General features: G+C 35.2%; 1 protein-coding gene across 6 annotated transcripts in view; it reads right to left on the bottom strand.

Moving 5' to 3' along the window:
• Nucleotides 1-20,106, bottom strand: part of RASA2 (RAS p21 protein activator 2) — a 122,779-nt gene that overhangs the window by 22,721 nt on the left and 79,952 nt on the right. For 4 of the 6 annotated variants that reach the window (XM_023260514.2, XM_023260512.2, XR_006585445.1 and 1 more), the window contains exons 10-19: nt 14,808-14,964; nt 14,351-14,499; nt 13,600-13,714; nt 13,094-13,168; nt 12,271-12,394; nt 9,804-9,910; nt 6,271-6,354; nt 5,555-5,632; nt 1,884-1,957; nt 1,236-1,345 (exon numbers count right to left, since the gene is read on the bottom strand). In XM_023260514.2, the coding sequence (XP_023116282.1) occupies nt 1,236-1,345; nt 1,884-1,957; nt 5,555-5,632; nt 6,271-6,354; nt 9,804-9,910; nt 12,271-12,394; nt 13,094-13,168; nt 13,600-13,714; nt 14,351-14,499; nt 14,808-14,964 (1,073 nt within the window). The remainder of the gene's footprint in view (nt 1-1,235; nt 1,346-1,883; nt 1,958-5,554; nt 5,633-6,270; nt 6,355-9,803; nt 9,911-12,270; nt 12,395-13,093; nt 13,169-13,599; nt 13,715-14,350; nt 14,500-14,807; nt 14,965-20,106) is intronic. The other 2 variants (XM_023260515.2, XM_023260513.2) reach the window with 1 other exon arrangement.

Below are 20,106 nucleotides of genomic sequence, written 5' to 3' on the forward strand. Positions count from 1 at the left end.
TGTTTTGTTTGCCAACCCTGTTGGGTTTGTTTTCAAACCTGTTTAAGCCATTTTTCCATGTTCTAATTATAATTTACTTAAATATATGTAAAGTGACAAAATAAGTGCCCCTTACTAAGAGGTTTATTGTTTATTTGAAAATCAGGTGAGTGCTTTGAAAAACACCAAAAAAGGAGACCCACACCTGTATAAGCAAAGCTGATTTACATGGGGGTGAGACACCTGTAAAAGATTAGGGGTGACTATCATGAAATCTAATAAAATTCTGTACTTGGATTACTTTTCAAGTATTTAAATTTGGAAAAACTTTGGAGAAATCAACCAGAAAACTGATACATTATAGGTATATTTGCAAAATAAAGACAAAGGGAAATCCAATCTATAGATCCATATTCAAAGAAAAGATCTTGGTTCTCTACCAGAAGATCTGGCAAACAAATATGTAAATATTTAAGATATGTATGCACATTTTTGTGTGTTTTAAAATGATTTTTCCTTTAACTGGCCTTTTTGGTTAAGTAAATTTCTTTGTATCCTGATCACCTTGAATAAATGGGTTTATGGAATATGGTCCATGATTTAGATATTAAGTTCTTCTTGCTATGATACCAGCAGGAGCTAATGGCCTTCTGTGGATCATGTTTGACTCCAAGGGAATGAACTTAAAAGGTGGAGGTTTTAAGCACTGTGTCAGTCCACTGAAGGACAAACTTTGCTTCTCTGAATCCCTCAGAGATGGATTTCTTTATCCAAATAGCCCATTTGTGCTTTCTCAGGAAGTCAGTCACTAAAATTTCCATTTTGAAGTTAGCTTGGCCAAAAGACTAGAATGAATGTGATAACTGTACAGGAATCACAATCTGTAGTGTGACTGTGGAAAAACTCTGCCTGATGTTATCCAGCAAACCACTGAAATACTCTCATTTATTAAGTATTGATTCTTACCAATTTGGCTCTGAGAGTTAAAGAAATTTCCAAGTTCTAGATGAATCCTGGGATTTACCAGGGATTTTTTTTTTTTTTTTTTTAGACAACAGAGCATATGTGAGGAAAAAAATGGAATTTACATGGTGTCATTTGTCAAATATTTACTATATCGTTAGTGTGTGTGCATCACTGCGAGAAACTATCAACTACAGTAATAAAGTGAAAAGGCTCACTGGAGTTACATTAAGCAAAAAAGAAATCTTCACCAAGGACCAGGAAAAGACCCCACAATAAAGCATAAACACAACTACCTGGCTGTTTGTGGTAGGTGAGCTCTCTGCTTGTTAAGCAGAACCACCGTTTCTTGAAATTCTTTTTCCCAATCCGAGTTCTTCCCTGAGCTCTTTTATACATCTCACTGCCAAAACAACAGATGTAAAAATTTAGCTATAAATATTAAAGTAGTTCATCCAAAACAAAGAATTGTTCTTTGATTTTAAATGACATGAAAGGCTGAGTAAGATTGTATTACATATACAAAAATGTCTTTGTCATTCATAACTTTTGCATTTATTTTGGCCATGCTAAGGGAATAAAGTTTTTAACTAATTTAATATTTATAACTGTGCTATTCAGACCTAAAAGGGCCAAACTTACCTGAAGTTTCCCTTTAACTTCCGATGATAACACTACTTCAAGACTGAAGTTTTCAAAGTACTACTCTAATACCTGTAATTTCATTCTATTTGAAAAACTACTCGAGGAATGTATGGACAAGGAATCATGCCCATTTGGCATGAGGTTCATATGCTACTGTAACTTACCTGACGGATGTTACTTAGGCAGTTCTAAGATGGAACAAAACCCGGATTTCCTCACTTCCAGACTCCTGCTTTTTGTACTTACGTAACGTCTATACTGACACATGACTTTAATCTCTAAATTCATTAAATTACCCTTCTTTCAGGTGCACAGGCTCACTCGTACCACTGGACTCTTTAGTTTCAGTTGATGAAATTTCATCCAAGAACTAAACAGGGAAATGGGCAAAAATTATACTTTGTGATAACATACATCAAAAATTCAGTTGTCTTAAATATCACTAATAATATTGTAAAGTTCTTTACTGAGGAATACATATAATTATAACTTCTAAAACAAAACACATATTTAATTGTACAGGAAATCCTAAGTTACACATTGGCTACGTATTTTAAAAAGTTTATTCTCAAGTTACTTAAAACTCAGAATACATTTCTCTGTAAAAATAGCTCAATCTACGATCCCTAAACTATGACTCTGAAATCTATAAAGCTGTGAATAAAAAGAGTTGTTTTTGTTTTGTTATTGATTTACAGAAAACTCATTTGAGGGTACAACTTAACCTGAACTAGCAAAGGCTATTAATAGTCTGTATTTATCCTATTTAGTGTGAATATTCACACACTGTACTGTATAATATGTTTGATTATGGGGTGCTACCCCGGGCCACACTAGGGTGTAATATAATACACAGTATATACCTATTATCTTTTAAAATTCTGAAATATTTCTGGTCCCAAAGATTTTAGATATAGGATCGTGAACCTATATTTTAAGTCAGGGATAACCAAATTATGGTTCAGTGGGCCACATTCAACCTGCAGCCTGTTTTTGTAAGGCCTATGAGTTAAGAACAGTTTTTATATTTTTAAAGGGCTGGAAAAACAAAAACAAAAATAAAAGCAGAGAAGAATATTTACTCTTTTATAGAAAAGACTTTGCTAACTTCCATTACATATAACTGACTTTAGCCTGGAGAGATAGTACTCCATAATTATGACTGAAGTGTAACTGAGTTCTCTGGAATAACCTGGAAATCTAATCTCCATTTATAAACTTCCTAGGGGGAATGTGAGAACATGGTGGCTCAAGAACACTGGAGTACCCATCTCTAGCAATGGCAGGCCACGCCTGTGAAGAGCAGTTAGCTTCATGAATATGCTACCCTGACTGGTCAAGAGCTTCCTGGCATGCGGCTGTCTCTTCATGGAAAAAAGAAATTAGTATTTCAAGGAACAATCCTTGTTCTTAGAGAGGAATCCTATCTTGCCCCATAAATGAACTACCTACTTGTTTAGTCCTTGCTTTTTCCTTTATATTTTTCTACGTTGTCTCACGTGGGACAAAAAAACAAAACAAAACAAAACAAAACAAAACTTACATTCCAATAGGGATAACACTGAGGTACAAATGCCTAATGTAAAGTAGAATTGTGGGCAGTCATATTTTCTTAAGACTGGCTATAGACTGCCCACCAGAAGCCACACTTACAATTTTTTCTGATGTTTACTTCTAGCATGTAAGAAGGAAATCTTGGTAAGTAAAGGAACAAGAACAGTTTCTTTTGCATTTTATGTGGTGATACAGAACAAGTACACAAGGGAACTAAAGAAGTGTCCTATCCTATCTCCAGTTCTCAAAGAGGGACTGTTCACTAACGGAGGGTCACAGACTTACTTAAATATTTCATTTCTCAGTATTTGCCTGAAGGCACTGATCTATTTACTTGAAAAATACTTATTATTTACTTATGACAATTATTACATCTAGTATTTGTTATATTTATACGGAGCTATGAGGTAAATACAATTATATCAAGTGAAAGAAAACACAATAATTAAGATGGACTACAGGCAGCGTGAATATAGGTATTTGCTCAGGGCCATCCCTGTCTACAGCTGTGATCCCAACATTATCCACAGTGTTCATTTTCACTCTTTAAAGTGTCGAGGTTTGCACACTAAATTATATGGTCACTCTGTTTATAGAACTATCCAGGTTACCCTTGCTAAACTCTGTGGGAATAGTACACCAATACAAAATGAGAAACTGGGCTTCAGAGGCTTCTACAATTTCTAGCAATGCATATATCCAGACTTAGTAAGTAAATAATAAAGAAAACTTAGATTAGGGCAAAATATCCTATGCTGGTTTAGGAGTCTAGAACCAAATCTGACATAGGAAATGTATTATGGTGATAGTCCAGGAGAATGTGAGTGGGTGACACAGGACAGACAGATCAGGAACAGGCTAAACTCCTGGGACCCTTAACTACTTTCTCCACTGACATTATCAACTCTACACATTCTGATTTTATCAGGGAAAAAAAAAATCAGCTGCTACCATAACCTAGGTCAAAAAAGTGGGAAAACAACCCTAAAACAAAAGACAGTATATCATAATCTTGCCAACAAAAGTCTGCCTACGCTGTCCCACAGATGTTTCAACAATGTCCTACAAATAAAAGGGCAGTTTTTCCTCTGCCTATTCTTTTGAAAGGCTTTCTCCTCAAAAGCCTTCAGTGATTGCTTAAAAAGACTTTGATTGAACTTGCACAATTCTAGATGAAAAATTCCAACTGGTTTTATTTTTTAAAAAATCATCATTTTCATCTACTGACTCCCTATAAGAATTCTAAGCACACACACAAAAAAGTGCAAACATACACTTCATCAAAATATACTCCTGGCAGTCAACTGTGAATCAATCATGCTATAGAAATTGAGTGACATCTTTAAGATTTGGCCTAATTTTGATTCATTAAATCAAAATTGTGATAAATAAAATACAGTACTTCCTTCAAGCCAAGTTTAGATTACTTCAAAATAACTTTACAAATTTTAGGGTTTTACAATAATGCTACATTTTATTTAGAATGATTTAGAACTCAAGACTCAAGAAATCTGGGTGCCTGGGTGGCTCAGCTGGTTAAGCATCTGACTCAATTTTGACTCAGGTCATAATCTCACGGTTTGTGAGATCAAGCCCCATGTTGGGCTCTGTGTTGACAGTGCAAAGCCTGCTTGGGATTCTCTCTCTCCCTCTCTCTCTGCCCACCCACCAAAATAAATCAATAAGCTTAAAAAAAAAAAAAAAGACTCAAGGAATTACAGATCCTTTCAAAACATTCTCAGTTTCTAAGTACAGCAATTTTTGTATGTTATAAACCTCGCGTTAGGATATTAAATACTGTAGTCTTCTGTACATTTTAATTTACAGTAACTTGCCTTAAGTTACTACCATAAGCCTACTATATTTTATAAAATGGTTGATAATTCATGTATTTTTTTACTATACATCAAGCATCATACTAAGCCTTTATCCCTAGATCAGAGGTTCTCAATCAGAAGCAATTTTGTCCTTCACAGAACTTTGGCAATGTTTACAGACATTTTTGACTGTCAAATCTAAAAGCATCCTACCAGCGTCTAATCGGTACAGGCCAAGGATACTGCTAAACAGCCTACAGAGGCACAAGACAGCCCCTCATAATCAAGAATTATCTGACCCAATTGTTGATAGTGCTGCTGGTAAGAAACACTAAATCTAGCTATTTGTAATTTGTGTTACTAAGACGCTGGCAATAGCAGCTGTTGTTAAACATTTAGGTATTTCCATAGCTAAAAATCCCATAGTTTTTTACGGGAGAAGAAAGGAAGAAAAAGATAGCTTTTCTACATTTGATGTACAATTTAAACATTGTTTTTTTTAAACAGGGTTAACTTCTAGGAATAATATGAAATGCTATTTCCCCGATGCTATTATGATAAGAAATGTTACTATTCCCAGAGTAAAACAATCATACCTTTTTAACTGCTATAATATATCGTTCTTCTTGAAACATTTTGAAAAATTCACACATGAATGTCTCTTTGAAACTTGACTAGGAAAAAAAAACACACAGAATTCATATATGTTAAGTAGAGAACTAAGAATATAATGAACTGTATTTTTAAGCTGAGGATTAAGGCCTAAAAGGAATCAATCATGTATTTCAAGAGAGTTATAGGACTTGGAAGGGGATTTCTTTCAATAGCTATTAGATGATATGGCACTAACAGATCAATAGAGGGTTCTTACATCTGTTCACTAGACTCTCTCCTCCACTTAGATATATTAGTTTAAATGAAACTTCTTTAACAGATGACTAAGACATAGCAGCTATCTAAAAGACAGGTACTGCATCTGTGTATGCGTATTTTAATTTGGAAGGGAATGAGTGAGAGAGAGGGATAAGGTATAATAACATTTAAAAGTGTGAATACAGGGGTGCCTGGGTGGCTTAGTCGGTTAAGCGTCTGATTCTTGATTTCAGCTCAGGTCATGATCCCAGGTGTGGAGCCTGCTTAAGAGTGTCTGCCTGTCTGTCTGTCTCTTTCTCACCCCCTCCCTCCCTCCGCCTCTCCAACTGCTCATGCATGTGCTTGCACTCTCTCTCTCTCTCTCTCTCTCAAACTTGAAAAAAAAAAAAAAAAGCAACAACAGAAGTGTGACCACAAAGCAGAAGATGTAAAGACTTACCTTGCTTTTGGACAGACTTCCCCAGCTTCCCAATGTTTGAATGGTTTTTGAGATGAGAGTTAATGTTCTAATTGTCTGTGCATCCTAAAGAATGTAAAAGAGACACAAAACTGTTAAGTTTTTAGGAAATAGAATTTGTGTAAAAGGTAGAATAGAGTGAATAGGCTACGTTGCTTTAAAACAGTGATTCAAAAATGTTGATTCAAATCACTAATGTAGTAAAAATCTAGCTTATGATGGGCACAACTCACCAGTAGTATATACGTTGCTCTGCACAACATGGCAGGTTGGATTACCTAACAAACTGTACTCACTCTTGAAAGGTCAAGCAGGTCTACATTTTCTACATTGGAACTTAAAATGACAGTTTCCAAATTTTCTGTACTCCACCCACCTTCTAATCCTACTCAATAACAGATACAGCTTCTACAATCAATTATTTTCATCATGGAAGCAACGACCTAACTAAACTTAGGAAATGAGAAGTCACCTGGTTCATGTAGGATCTTAGCAGAGGATAACTACTTGGATCTGTTATCCAAGCTATTTTTTAGCCTGTCTACCAGAAAAAAGTAAATATAAGTAAAATTAATTAAACAGTTCCCTGATTAGTCCTTGTCTCCTTCCTTTTTTTTTTTAACTGAAGTATAATTTACATATAGTGAAATGACCAGATTTTAAATGTACATAACCTAATGCGTTTCCACCAAACCATGTATCTGCATAACCAATTTCCTTATCACATAGAGAATATCTTTATTTTGGAGATTCAAATAAACAAGTATCTTCCATCAAAATTTACATACAGAAATGCTCTAGGTTTTTGGTTACATTCCTCAATATTTTAGAATTCCCACATTGGAAATAACAGTGAATGTGAAGGATAAGAGACGACAAAGATGTAAGGCAATCTGGAAAAAATGGAGCATCTGGGATATGATCATTATTATATATTTATTAAACAGTTACACACCTTATAGTTATTCAGAAATATTTCAGCTAGAACATGTAAGATTCCATTATATGTATAAAAGATCCCTAAAATTTTCTGCCTTTGAAGAATATAAGATTCTTAACAATGGCTAATAAACTGAATTTGAACTGAATTTCATCAAGACTTCCCTGTTCAAATTTATTTTTTTTTTAAGTTTATTTATTTATTTTGAGAGAGAGAAAGAGACAGAAAGAGAGAGAGAGAGCAAGAGTTGAGGAGGGGCATAGAGAGAGAGAATTCCAAGCAGGCTCCGTACCATCAGAACAGAGCCTGATGTGGGACTCAAATTCAAATCTGTGAGATCATGACCTGAGCCAAAATCAAGAGTCAGATGCTCAACCGAGCCACCCAGGTGTCCCCAAAAATTAGTGTTTTAAAAAAATTATTCAGGGGTGCCTGGGTGGCTCAGTTGGTTGAGCGTCTGACTCTTGATTTTGGCTCAGGTCATGATCCTAGGGTCATGGGACTGAGCCCTGCATCAGGCTCTGTGCTGAGTGTGGAGCCTGCTTGGGATTCTCTTTCTCTCTCCCCACCCCCGGCCCCAACTCACACTCTCTTAAAAAAGAAAAAAAAAGAGTATTCATTCGTGTATATGTATACAAACGTACACGCTTAAATTTGTGTATATCTTTAAGCCACAGGTGTAAAAACTACATTTACCTATTTTTTAATCTTCTGCAATCTGATTTTCTTGTACTCTACTAAAACTGGCTTCTCAAAATTCGAAGAACTTCTAAATGTAAATCCAGCAACCTTTAACTGGTTCCCCTCCCCAACCACTCTGTAACTTTCAATACTGGTCTTGACAATTCCATCACCCTGAGGTCCCTGGGATTACTCCTTGCTCTCAACTTCTGTAGTATGAATTGTCTAAACTACTTACCTTGGTACTAATTAAGGACTAGTTTAGATTATATACCTTATGTATTTGCCCTATTCTCCTAATTAGAACGAAAGTTCTTAAGAAGAGGGGATAAGTTTACATTTAAAAGCAAACTAAATAAAGTTACATGACACAGTATGAACCAGTCCTTCTAGCACACTCATTGGAAAAGTGACCTAAAATACAAAGTTTGTGGTTAGAAGGACTTTATTGCAACATCTGTTACAGAAATATGCAAATCCAAGTCTGAATACAAGGGAGGGTCACAAGCTCAGAGGTAGGAGTTCTGTTTATACCCAGAATGCCACTGCTAAACTTTTTGTGGCCCAGAATTCTGCACAGCTTTAGTAACAAGGCCGGAGAAAGGACAGTCCTGTGAATGAAAGGACACTGACCCACTCTCTGCTGCAGCTACTCACAGCCTGTTTGTCCTTTGGCAAGAAAGGGTGTGCTGCTGCAACAGCAGCAAGGTTCTACTCAGTTCTCAGAGTTAAATGAGGGGGCAATGTCATGCAGCTGTGAACAGGAAGGGTGGCCTTCAAAGCCCAGTTTAACTCTAAAACCCCTGTGCCTTCCCTACCCTGTATTAGTGAAGTTTTCTAAGGGCAGAGAGTGTCTTCCTCATCACCACATCATCAGCGTTGAGCACCAGTGTGTGCTACATTATAGGTGTTAGAACACCTTAAGTGCCCTTACGGCAGGAAAGAACAGGGGTGAGCTCAAAGACTGGGAAGACTGAAGGAGACGACAGCATTCCAGTCTAATTCAGTTCAAATTGAGTGAGATCAAATCCTATTTCATCAGCTGTGTGACCATGGAGAAATTACTCAATTGCAATTTTCTTATCTGTCAATGGGGATGATAATAGAATTGACCTTACAGGGAGGACTAAGTAAGTTAAAACACAAAGTACTTAGAAGAAGGCCTAGTACAAAGCCCTAAGTAAATGTTGGCTATGACTATTACTTGCTACACAAGTTAGCAATGAAAGCAATTAGATAAGATTATAAAATAGTTAGAACATAAAGGGTTAAAATAAATCAGCAAAAATATTCTGCATGACAAAGAAACAAACAGCAAAAATAGGAGTTTTAAAATGTTAACACACAGATCTACACAGTACACATTCAGATATAAATAAATAGGATTTCAGAATGTTTTTAAAGTTTTAAATCTCATATATTTATAATATCAGGTGGATAAAAAGTAAAAATGTGGAGATACCAAACAAATTATATTCCAAAGTTTCTACACCTTTCAGAAATAAATCTCTTCAAATTTCTGTGAGATTTAAAAATACCTTTAAGATTAAACTAAACCTGTAACTCATGGAAAACAAACAAACAACCCTACTACTATGGAAATTTACACACACACACACAATAGCAAATATAATGGTAAATATAATGGATCTTCTCTGCAACTATCATCAAGCTTCAACAACTATCCGCATTTTATTACTTTTGTATAATATCTTTTTAATAACAAAAAATAGAATTTTTAGCCTTCTCTGAAAGGCTGAAATGGCTAAGAAAAATGGCAAGTAAATTTAAGTACCAGTTACAAGAAAGCCAAGTGAAACTGGCTTGTTATTTTATCTTTTTTAAATAAAAATAAATAAAAATGGAATAAAGCTTTGAGAAGAACAACACTTACTGGATGATGAGGTCGCAAATGAAAAGTATGAGGTGATACTACGGCTACAGCAAAGAAACGAAGAAATACAAAGCTGCTCACTGCAGAATACTGAACATGAGGGTCATCTGCAGGAAAAAAAATGGTGAAATGTCATGCACAAAAACACTGAATTAAAAAACAAAGATGACAAAGTAAAAAATATTGAAAAAAACATAAACTAAATAGGAGATCAATACAAGTTGTCTAGTGGGGATTGAGTTGATGAAATGGTAGTAATGATTATGACTAAATTAAAGTAATGATTATGACTAAATTAAACCTCTGGCTAAAAAAATCTGAAAGGAACAATAAAAAATAATTAATAAAATGAAAGGCAAAGCTACCAGGTCTTCAGAAATATTTTACTTTGGAAAATACCTCTTTGCTCATCTGCAAGAAGAGACTCCTGAAATTGCAACAATAAAAGTGGTCTCTAGCACTACCTAGTGGTTATACTGAAACCCTTAAGACTAGGATACATTATTTTCAGTTCTAGGATATTGTTTCAATTTTCCCTCAAAAGTCTTGATAACATCAAAGATGATGCAATAAAAACAACTAAGTGAAAATCTTTCCTTTAAAATAGGTATCAATATTCCATATAAAAATGAAGATGAACTGAAGACCATTTTTGTTTTTTGTCATTTCACCTACAGCTTTTGTTTCAGACTGGAGTCAACACTTAACCTGACAGTGAGATGACAGATGCAAGTGGTGAGGGGGGAGAAGGTCTGTATTTGGTTTAACTCTTGTAAGTCACTCAACAGGTAATCATGGGCAAGTCATTTAACCTGTGCTTCTTTAGTAATTGCTGTCCACTCATTGTCTCCTCCCTGACTTTCCACTCACCTTCCTAAGGTAACAGAAGAACAAATGGGAAAATATGAAATGTTTCCTAACAACGAAACTATCACTACGGTAGTCTAGTGAGAATATGAAAACATACGAACATTTAAGCCAACAAAAAGAATAGAAGACACATTTGCATTTATAAAAAGCCATAAAATGTGTTTTAGATCATTTCTGTAATCATAATTAAACATACTTTAAGGCCAAGATCAGTGGGTGGTGTAGAGTACAATGACTATTGTATGCTTTGTATTCTTTGGAATAAGCCAGACTCAGGTTGGAGACCCTTCTTTCTGCTGGCCATGTCTTGGACCTTGGGCAAGTTACATAACTTTTCTAAACCTCAGTTTCATTACTTACCTAAGGGGAGCAGTACCTACGAGTGAGTGTGAGCGTGAGAACATGAGATCACACATACGGTGGTTGTGAGCATGAGAGTAGGAGACAATGCATATGGTAGTGTAGGCATGAGAGTAGGACTGTGTGTGTTCACAAAATAAACACTCATTGTGTTTGTCATGATTTAACTCACTATTTAAAAGTATAATTTCAGTGAGCATCTTGCCATATGTTTAATGTCTCTGCTCCCCTTATTTGTGTTGTAAAAACTAGATTTAGTATACTTACTTGAAGTTGATTATGTCTTTAGTAGAATTAGCAAAGACATCAAGGGCTGAATTTATACACGTTAGTGAGACAATTCAGTCCTACAACTTTACCACTGGGTAAATTTAGTGGAAGGACAGATAACTGTATACACTGTGTGTGCACATACATACACATACACTTGAAAGAACATGGTAAAAATAGCAAAATTTCTTCAGATGGTTACAGAAATACGCTTATACTCTCACACGGCTGGGTAAGACTAATAATTTAAGTAGCTACCTTACCTCCTCTCCCCTCCCCCTATTACAGGCAGATCTGGAAAAACAGCTATAGCAAAGTTATTTACTTATCAGACATGCATAAAAGTAGAAAAACTCCAAATATTGACAATCAGAGATAGCAACATTTCTAAACAAAGCCTTGACATAGCCGCTTTTGCAAAATTAAAGCATGTGTTGATTAACATATGTATCTCAAAATTCTATGTCTATTACAACAGAGATGTTTCTAATGTCTCCAGACATTTCTGTAAAATTGTCCTACCACCAAAACCTTAGCATTCGCAAACTGTCAAATCCAGTCACAGTTGTATTGAACTAAAAATTCTCATTATTTAAATGCACACAAGTGACAAAAGTGGCTGGTACAAATTACAAAGGTGTTTTTGTTTATTACATTTAACAATCTCGTAAGTACCTAGTATAAATGTTTATTATGTTACAGTTCTAAATGTTTGCCTTTCTTAAAAATAATGGTGATTTTTTATTTGTTCTTTGTATAAAGTTGTCATTATATTGAAATAAAACAATTTGTTTTGAGACTGTAAGGAAATTAAAGTAGGTGTTTCATTAAAAAGCTGTATTTATTTTGAAAAGACTGTACCTATAAACCTTAAACATTGTACATAAGCCAAATCCACAGTAAATCTACACAAAAATATCCAATACAGAAAAAGAAATGGCATGTTTTAGTAAAACAAGGCACTTACTAGGAAATCGCTGAGTAGCCATTTGCCTTAGGGAATAAAAGGTATCACACATTACAGTGGGGCAGCTCATACTTGATTTTACAATCGTACTGAATAACTTGTCTACATAGTAGCGCAGATTCTCCTGTAGGATTTAACAAGGGAAACATTAGGATTTTAACCTTTACACATTTTCCACAGCCTTTACGGAAAACAATGCAGTGAAAATGAGATTTGACAGCTACTATCTAGTATTCTAAAGTTCTGCTTCCCTTCTCTAAACTCACTTAGTTAAAGGACAATTTACATCCTGACTTCATTTAACAAATGAGATGGAGACTAGCTAAATATAACTGGTGAATGTATGGAAGAAACTTCACAAGAAGCAACAGAGAATAAAATGATCTGAAGAGAAATCAGGGAAATAACTCAGATATGCAGGCACATGGACACTGTGGCAATTTTATCTACTGCAGAGAAAACTTGTGACTCTCACATCATTGTTTTCCCAGAGACAACGAAAATGCTGATTGACCAAGTCATTGTGCCACTTAGCCTGATCAGTCTGACCCCAAAGGAATGGCTAGAATGGAGGCTGCAACCGGATACAGCCTTACTCCACTACTGTTCCCAGAGCCAAAGAGAAGATAATCAAGAACAAAAATAAAGTGAATGCTAATGAGGAAATAACAATATTCTAAAAACGAGACATGGGAAATGCTGCTAATGGTATGAGCATTAAGTAAAGAATAAGAAGCACTACATCCTTCCAGAGAGCATTATGGAAGATCACATATGGGAGAAGGCCCATTTTAATGTAGTCATAAAGATAACAAGGACTTACCTTATTGTTTTCTACATTATCTCCCTCTTTCAATTTAATAGGATCAATTTCACAGGATTTTGAGGATTCACATATCTGGAAAATCGATTAATTTTTCATTTAATTGCTCTTTTCCAAATAATTTTGCAGAGTGAAAAGAACTATTCTTTTTCTGATAATACAATTGTAAAAAGTTAAAATTATAACAAAGTTTATAACCCCCATCCAGAGATAATGTGTACAATACTCCGAAAGAACTGTTAAAACGTATTTCTCATGTATCTGAAACTAGCTAAAAACAGAAATCCAGTAACAACAACCATTATGTAGATTATATTCAATGTGCCCTTCGAGTAAAAATCCACTGATGGAAAGGTAAATCATTTATCCTGCTTCTGAAGTGTTCACCCTTATTCTTTCAGTAATACATGAACGGGTGTATCATTCCTGTCACTAGGTTACTTCATGAAGGGGACACTATTTCATAAGGCCACACAGACTATTATTATCAGAGGTATATTCGGTACCTCATCTAGAATAGGTTTTAATGTTACTTTCAGGTAGTGCCCTCCCACTATTTTCATCATCTCATCCAGACATCGGGTAGCCAAGGAATTTCCTCTAAAAATTGTATTTGCATCTCTGAAATACAAACAGAAATAAGGTGAAACCACGTGCAGTAAACAAAGGCTAGGAAACCAATAATATGAGATATGTGACTGGTTATACATACAATTTTAGTAATTTTTATCATCCATTTAAAAGCTTGTTGCCATTAGGATTTTCAAACTTACCCAAACTACTCACCAAAAATATTAAGTTAAAAAAAAAAAAAGGCAAACTATATTTATGAACTACAAAAGTGGAGTATGTATGTGTGTGTGTGTAAGACAGTACTATGACAGGAAGGGGAAGTGACCTGACTGCTTTTCATAATGTCATACCTGTGTATATAAGGGTGATACATAACGGGTGAAGGGAAAAAATAACCCTGGAATTTTATTTGTGACATGTGAATCATTACAGGCAGCAGCAAAGATTAGTAACAGGAAATTTCAGTACTGAATAAAAAAAAAAATCCTTCATTAACTGTCAATGTTGCTGTTGGTGGATGCCATTTGCTAACTTGAACTGCCTTTTATTTCTTGCTAAGCAGTTCCTTTCAGACTCCTATCCAGTGAGGGTGGTCAATACAAAAGAACTCAAATTACAAAAACAATTTGGCAAACTCAGATCCAATTTTAACAAACATAATTAACATTTGAATATAACTCTTACTGTGTATCCTTCAAGTCTAATTCAGCCACTGCAGTGGCAAAAGGAACAAGTTTATCGTGATGCAGCAGCAGTCGGACAAGGGGCAAAACAGCATCATTTTTATCTCGACAAATTTCACCCAAAATGTAAGCAGCTGAGGCAGATATTGGCTAGAATATAGAAAGGCAGAAAACAAGCACAAAATCAAGGAAATATGACTAAATGTTCAATCACTAGCCTGTAAAAGCAACTCAAGCATATTCATTGACTATTACTGTTGCATAGAATATTTAATTTTTTAAACTTTTCTCAGAGATGAAATTTTAAGCACTTACTGGAATCACAGTACTGTGGTTCAGATAAATGTATATACTGACTATTTTAATAAAACTTGATACTGTGAAATCTTTTCCTAATTACTTACAGAATTACTTTAGCCTTTTCATATTAAATCATACACTTAAGATTTTTAAAGTACCTGAACATCTGGTGACTTTAGCAGCAAAGTTTTCAAAGGACCATAGTACTCTGAAGGAAGTACGTAGTCTTCTGTATAACATATATTTAATCTAAGAGACCCCAGATCATCAGTTTTAGACGACTTGTTTCCATTGTCTCTTGGTTGTAGCAAGTACCTAAAGTAAAAACACAATCAATTCCATGAGATGAGAATGAGCATCTAAGTCAGTGAGGTAAACAAACAGCTAAGCTATAAAAAGCCTAAACCAAAAAAGTGAACTTAGTACTTAAGTTCACTTAAGGTTAGGACACTTTATAAGTAGTCAACTACCAATCTTCAGGGGTTTAATACTGGTTGTATATTGAAATGGAAGGCTTTATATAGATTTTTATCTGGGAAACAAAAAGTACAGGTAATATAAAAATTAAGATCTCAAAAGCACTGAATGAGAGTTTGATTAGTTTGCAGATTTAGGAAAAGATGATAAAAAGTAAAACATTTAAAATCCAATGCATAATCAAAAATAACTGAATTTAAGAAATACACATTTAGCTGAAATAGGTAAAACATACGACAAGAAGGCATAAATGATCTTGTTTTAAAGTAAATCTTATAGGGGCACCTGGGTGGCTCAGTCAGTTGAGTGTCCGACTTCGGCTCAGGTCATGATCTCACGGATTGTGAGTTCGAGCCCCGCATCGGACTCTGCTGACAGCTCAGAGCCTGGAGCCTACTTCTGATTGTCTCCCTCTCTCTCTGCCCCTCCGACTCGCTCTCGCTCTCTCGCTCTCAAAAAAAAAACAAAAAAAAAACAAAAAAAAAACAAAAAAACCCACACACAAAGTAAATCTTATATATGTAAAAATTTGAACTTATTTTTTATATTATTAAAGGAGTAACAGTGTAACTACACTGAAAATATTTTTATCTGCAGAAATCAGATTTACATGATTTTTTTTCAGGTAAGTAGAAGGCAAAAAATATATATGTAAATATATATGCAAAAACAGAAACAGCTTTAAAGTTTTCCAAGGAAAGAGAACTATTTAGAAATCAAGAGAAATAGAGCGCCTGGGTGGCTTAGTCGGTTAAGCATCTGACTCCTGGTTGGAGCTCCGGTCATGATCTCATGGTTCGTGGGTTCCAGCCCCATGTCAGGCTCCATGCTGATAGTGTGGAGCCTGCTTGGATTTGTCTCTCTCCCTCTCTCTGACCCTCTCCTGCTCACATTCTCTCTCTCTCAAAATAAATAAATAAACTTAAAAAAAAAAAAAAAAGGAATCAAGAGAAGTTTGTAGGACCAAAACCATAAAACTATTAGTTATTTTTAAAGACTTTTTATCATGGAAATTTCAAAATACATACAAAAGTAAAGAAGGTAACATATACTGAACCTCCCATGTACCCATCAGCTGGCTTTAGTTATATCACCAATTCAAGGCTATTCTTGTTTCAGCCATACCTCTCTCTAGTCCTCCCTATCCCATTCCTGTCTCATTTTAAAACAATTTCTAGGCATCTTATAATTTTATTTATATTTCAATATATATCACTATACATAACTTTAAAAAACCATCATTATATAGTAAGTGTTCAAACTCTCCTAACCTTTATCATAAACAGTTTTCTACAGTTTGTTCAAATCCAAGGTCCATAGACTGTAACTGGTTGACACTTAAGTTTAATCTATAGATTCCCTCTACCCCCTAAGAAATTGGATAGTTAGAATTTTCCACATTTGGGATTATGCTAAATCTAACTCCATCTCCATGATGTCACTAACATGTTCTTTGTCCTCTCTGTACTTCCTGTATAATGGCAGTTAGATCTAGAGGCTAGATTCAGATTTGATATTCTGGCAAGAACATTTCACTGATTGTATAGTGTTGTATAGTTCTACCAAAAGGCACTAACGTCTGCTGCTCCTTTTGTGATGTTAGCAGTCATTAATGAGCGCTGCCTAGAGTCAGATTGAAAATGATAGTTTTAGAATTCTATCATTCCTCCTTTGCCTACTACCTGGAATGCTTTTTATAAAGGTCTGTCAGTAATTTTGATATTTACTTTTGGTGATATTTAGATATTTATCATCTATGGCCTTCCCATAGTTAGATACACTAACTTGTTTAAAAACAGAAGGTAGCAAGGGTTTAATAGAATATTCATTAGTTCTGAGAAAGATATAATTAAAGACATAAATGGGAACCAGAGAACCAAGCAAGCAAAATTTATAAGATGAGGGGATGATAATAAAGGGAGAAGAAATTATACAGAAATTATATCACTACCCACAAAAGAGGAATCTCTATCTCAAAAGACCAGCCTTCAGAATTTCTACTCTCCCATTTGAGAAATAATGACTTAAAGATTTGTCTGAGAAAATAACTGCAAATAAGCCTGTTAGCAAAAGTGACCCAGAAATACCTCTATGGAAAAGTCTAGCTGGTTGATCACCCAACATTTTGAGAAGGGCATTACTTTGGTCAATTTCCACAATCCAGTATATGTTTTGTAGACCTGTAAATTCAGATACCTTGCTTTATTTAAATTTAACTTGAACTCCAATGATGAGCACAGAGACTGACATATTTAAAGCAGAAAGCCAATTTCTAAGTTTAAGAAAAGAAATACAAAAGTCAAGCAGCAAAAATACCTGTACTTTTTATTGCAACCAATATATTTTCTTATGCAAATGTTCATTCACAAAAGTAGGGAGAAGACTGATAATATTAATAATGAATACCCTCGACTCACCTCATTTATCACTTGTCTTCAACAATTATCATCATCTCCCATCTGCAACTAATATACTTTTTTATATCTGTTAATACAATTTTTAGTCAATTTGACTAACCCATTTTTTACCTTTTGGTAAGCTATTTGGAAAGCCATGTTATCAGAAGGTACTATGATGAGTACAGGGATACAACAGAGAGATTGAAATAGTCTTAATATCTCAGCTAAGACAGTTTTGCTAAGGAAATAGTAATACTTCTAGAACAGAATCTCCATCCCCCTTGACTGTACTTAAATGGGCAGTACCTACCCATGTTTGCCTCTTTGAAATCCTTTCTTATTGTTCTAAAATTCCCCTTCTATTTTAACTAGTGTTTTTCATGTGTAGTAGAAAAAAATTACCTGTGCTACACTTACAACTTGGTTCTGCCTCCCTAAGATTGTATCTACCCATCTTAAATCTTAAACAATATCCCCATATTCAGTCTCTTTTATATGTTGAATCACTGAGAGGAAAATTACTGTACCAATTTTACAGTCATAAAAAGGTTTTGCACACGTTAATTCTCTGACATGGAGGGGACTGGTGAATTGAGATTGAACCAGACTGCCTCTAAGGTTCTCTTTATAACATTCCAAACAATGGAATACTGGTGTGAAAACAAAGGATGCAGACAGAAACTCTGTAAGTACTGCTGTGGAGGAATGGTGACGACAACAGCAATCACTGTAATGAGGAAAGCATGAGCTACACCCACGGCCACAGCACTCGTAGCTTGCTTCATTTATGAGGATGAGTGCATTTCATCCTCTAACAACTCTGGGAGGCAGGTACTATTTGTACAATCCCCTTTATAGCCAGAGAAAGCAAAGCCAAGGTGGTGGAATAACTTGCCCAAGTTATGACAGAGGTGGGATTTGAACCAAGGCAATACATTTCCAGAGTCCGTACTCTTCACCACTACCAGGGGTCTACGAATATTTACTGACGTTCTACTAAACTGCTAGGTGAGGAAAGCAAGGTGCAGAGCAGGATACAGTATGTACCCATTTGTGTAAAGAAGGGGACAAAGGATATATATGTATTGGGTTGTATTTCATAAAATATTTCCAGAAACTCAAAACCGTGACTGCCTCGAAAATGTGGAAATGATTAGCTGAGGGACGGGCACAAGGCACAGATTTTTACCTTTTGAACTGTGAAGCATGTGAGTAATTACTGATTCAAAAAAAATCAAGTAAAATTCTATTATCTACAAGGTTAAAGTTGAAACTAGCTACTATCAACACTAACAAGCTACTCACATCTGACAGAAGTTTCAGAATAAAGAACACACATCATCACCAAGGAACTGAAAGGTCAAGATATGAATGGGGAATGATTGAATCATGCTGTAATTTGAAAATAAAACTAAACTGGAACCATTACAATCAGTTTTCAAGAAAAACTACAACAGACAAATACTAACTGGAAATTACGTGAAAAAGGAAAGCAATTTGAAACTTTTCAAATGATAGGATTACATTATTGGTAATTATTCTCTTTCCTACTACCAAGATTAGAAAGAATATGCCTGAAATCCTAAAGGTAAATAAAGCTTTTCCTGTGTTTTCATGCAGTTACCATCAATCCCACAAGGGGATGCCAGAGCTCTACCAATGACAAAGGAGCCTAAGAGTTTAATTTCTAATTTAAAAAGAAATGGCATTCACATTTTTATATTTCCTTATATCTGTGGAAGTATAAATGAATTGGCAGATGTTTCTATTTCACGCTATATAAATTTTAGCACTTACACTTTCGGCAGGTAACTTAAAAATATTTTAAAATACTATTGGCAAAAAAAAAAAAATCTATTTGAATAAAACTAATTTCTGTTAGTGTTCTTTACAACCTGCCAAAGTAGTTGGACAAAGTTTTGCCAAACTTAGAGGGCCTGTCTGGAAACAGTCTTACTTAAAATACAGGCTGGGTAGCACATTTCAGGTCCACTTTGAGAGGTCCTGGGCAGCATAACAACTCACTTTTTATTTTGTACCAAGTAGCATACCATAAAATTTTAAAGACTTGACAAACTGAGTGTAGACATTTTCATTTTAAAATGCATGCTACTTTATGGAAGGTGAAAGAAGACATGGGATGTGGGGTGGGTGATGTGACAGGCCTCAAACGCTATTCGTCAATTTTCAAAGTGAGTAAGTTTAACCCCCCCCCCAACACCACTGTGGATACATTTTAGAAATTATACAAAATGCCACCAGAAAGACCCACAAATCTTAGATATGTATTAGCAAGAGGCAAAAATAAAGTAAAAATTTTAAGAGTCTAAAAATCCATCTATAAGGGATAACTGCTTGAGGACAACAGAGTTCAAAGGGAAGAATGTCTGACGGTCAATATGGAGAGGCAGGCTCTTTTAAACACAAATGAGACTGATGCCAACAGTAACAAACACCTAACCACTCAGTTTCAACTCCTCTTCAGGCACTGAAACGGAGTTCTAAACAGTGAGCCTTAGAGGCAAATGAGAAAGGCCTGCTCTCTTATGCTCAGTAGAAACCCAAGTCTAGCATGAGGGTT

Source organism: Felis catus, chromosome C2 (genome assembly GCF_018350175.1).
Source record: "Felis catus isolate Fca126 chromosome C2, F.catus_Fca126_mat1.0, whole genome shotgun sequence".
NCBI lineage: Eukaryota > Metazoa > Chordata > Mammalia > Carnivora > Felidae > Felis > Felis catus.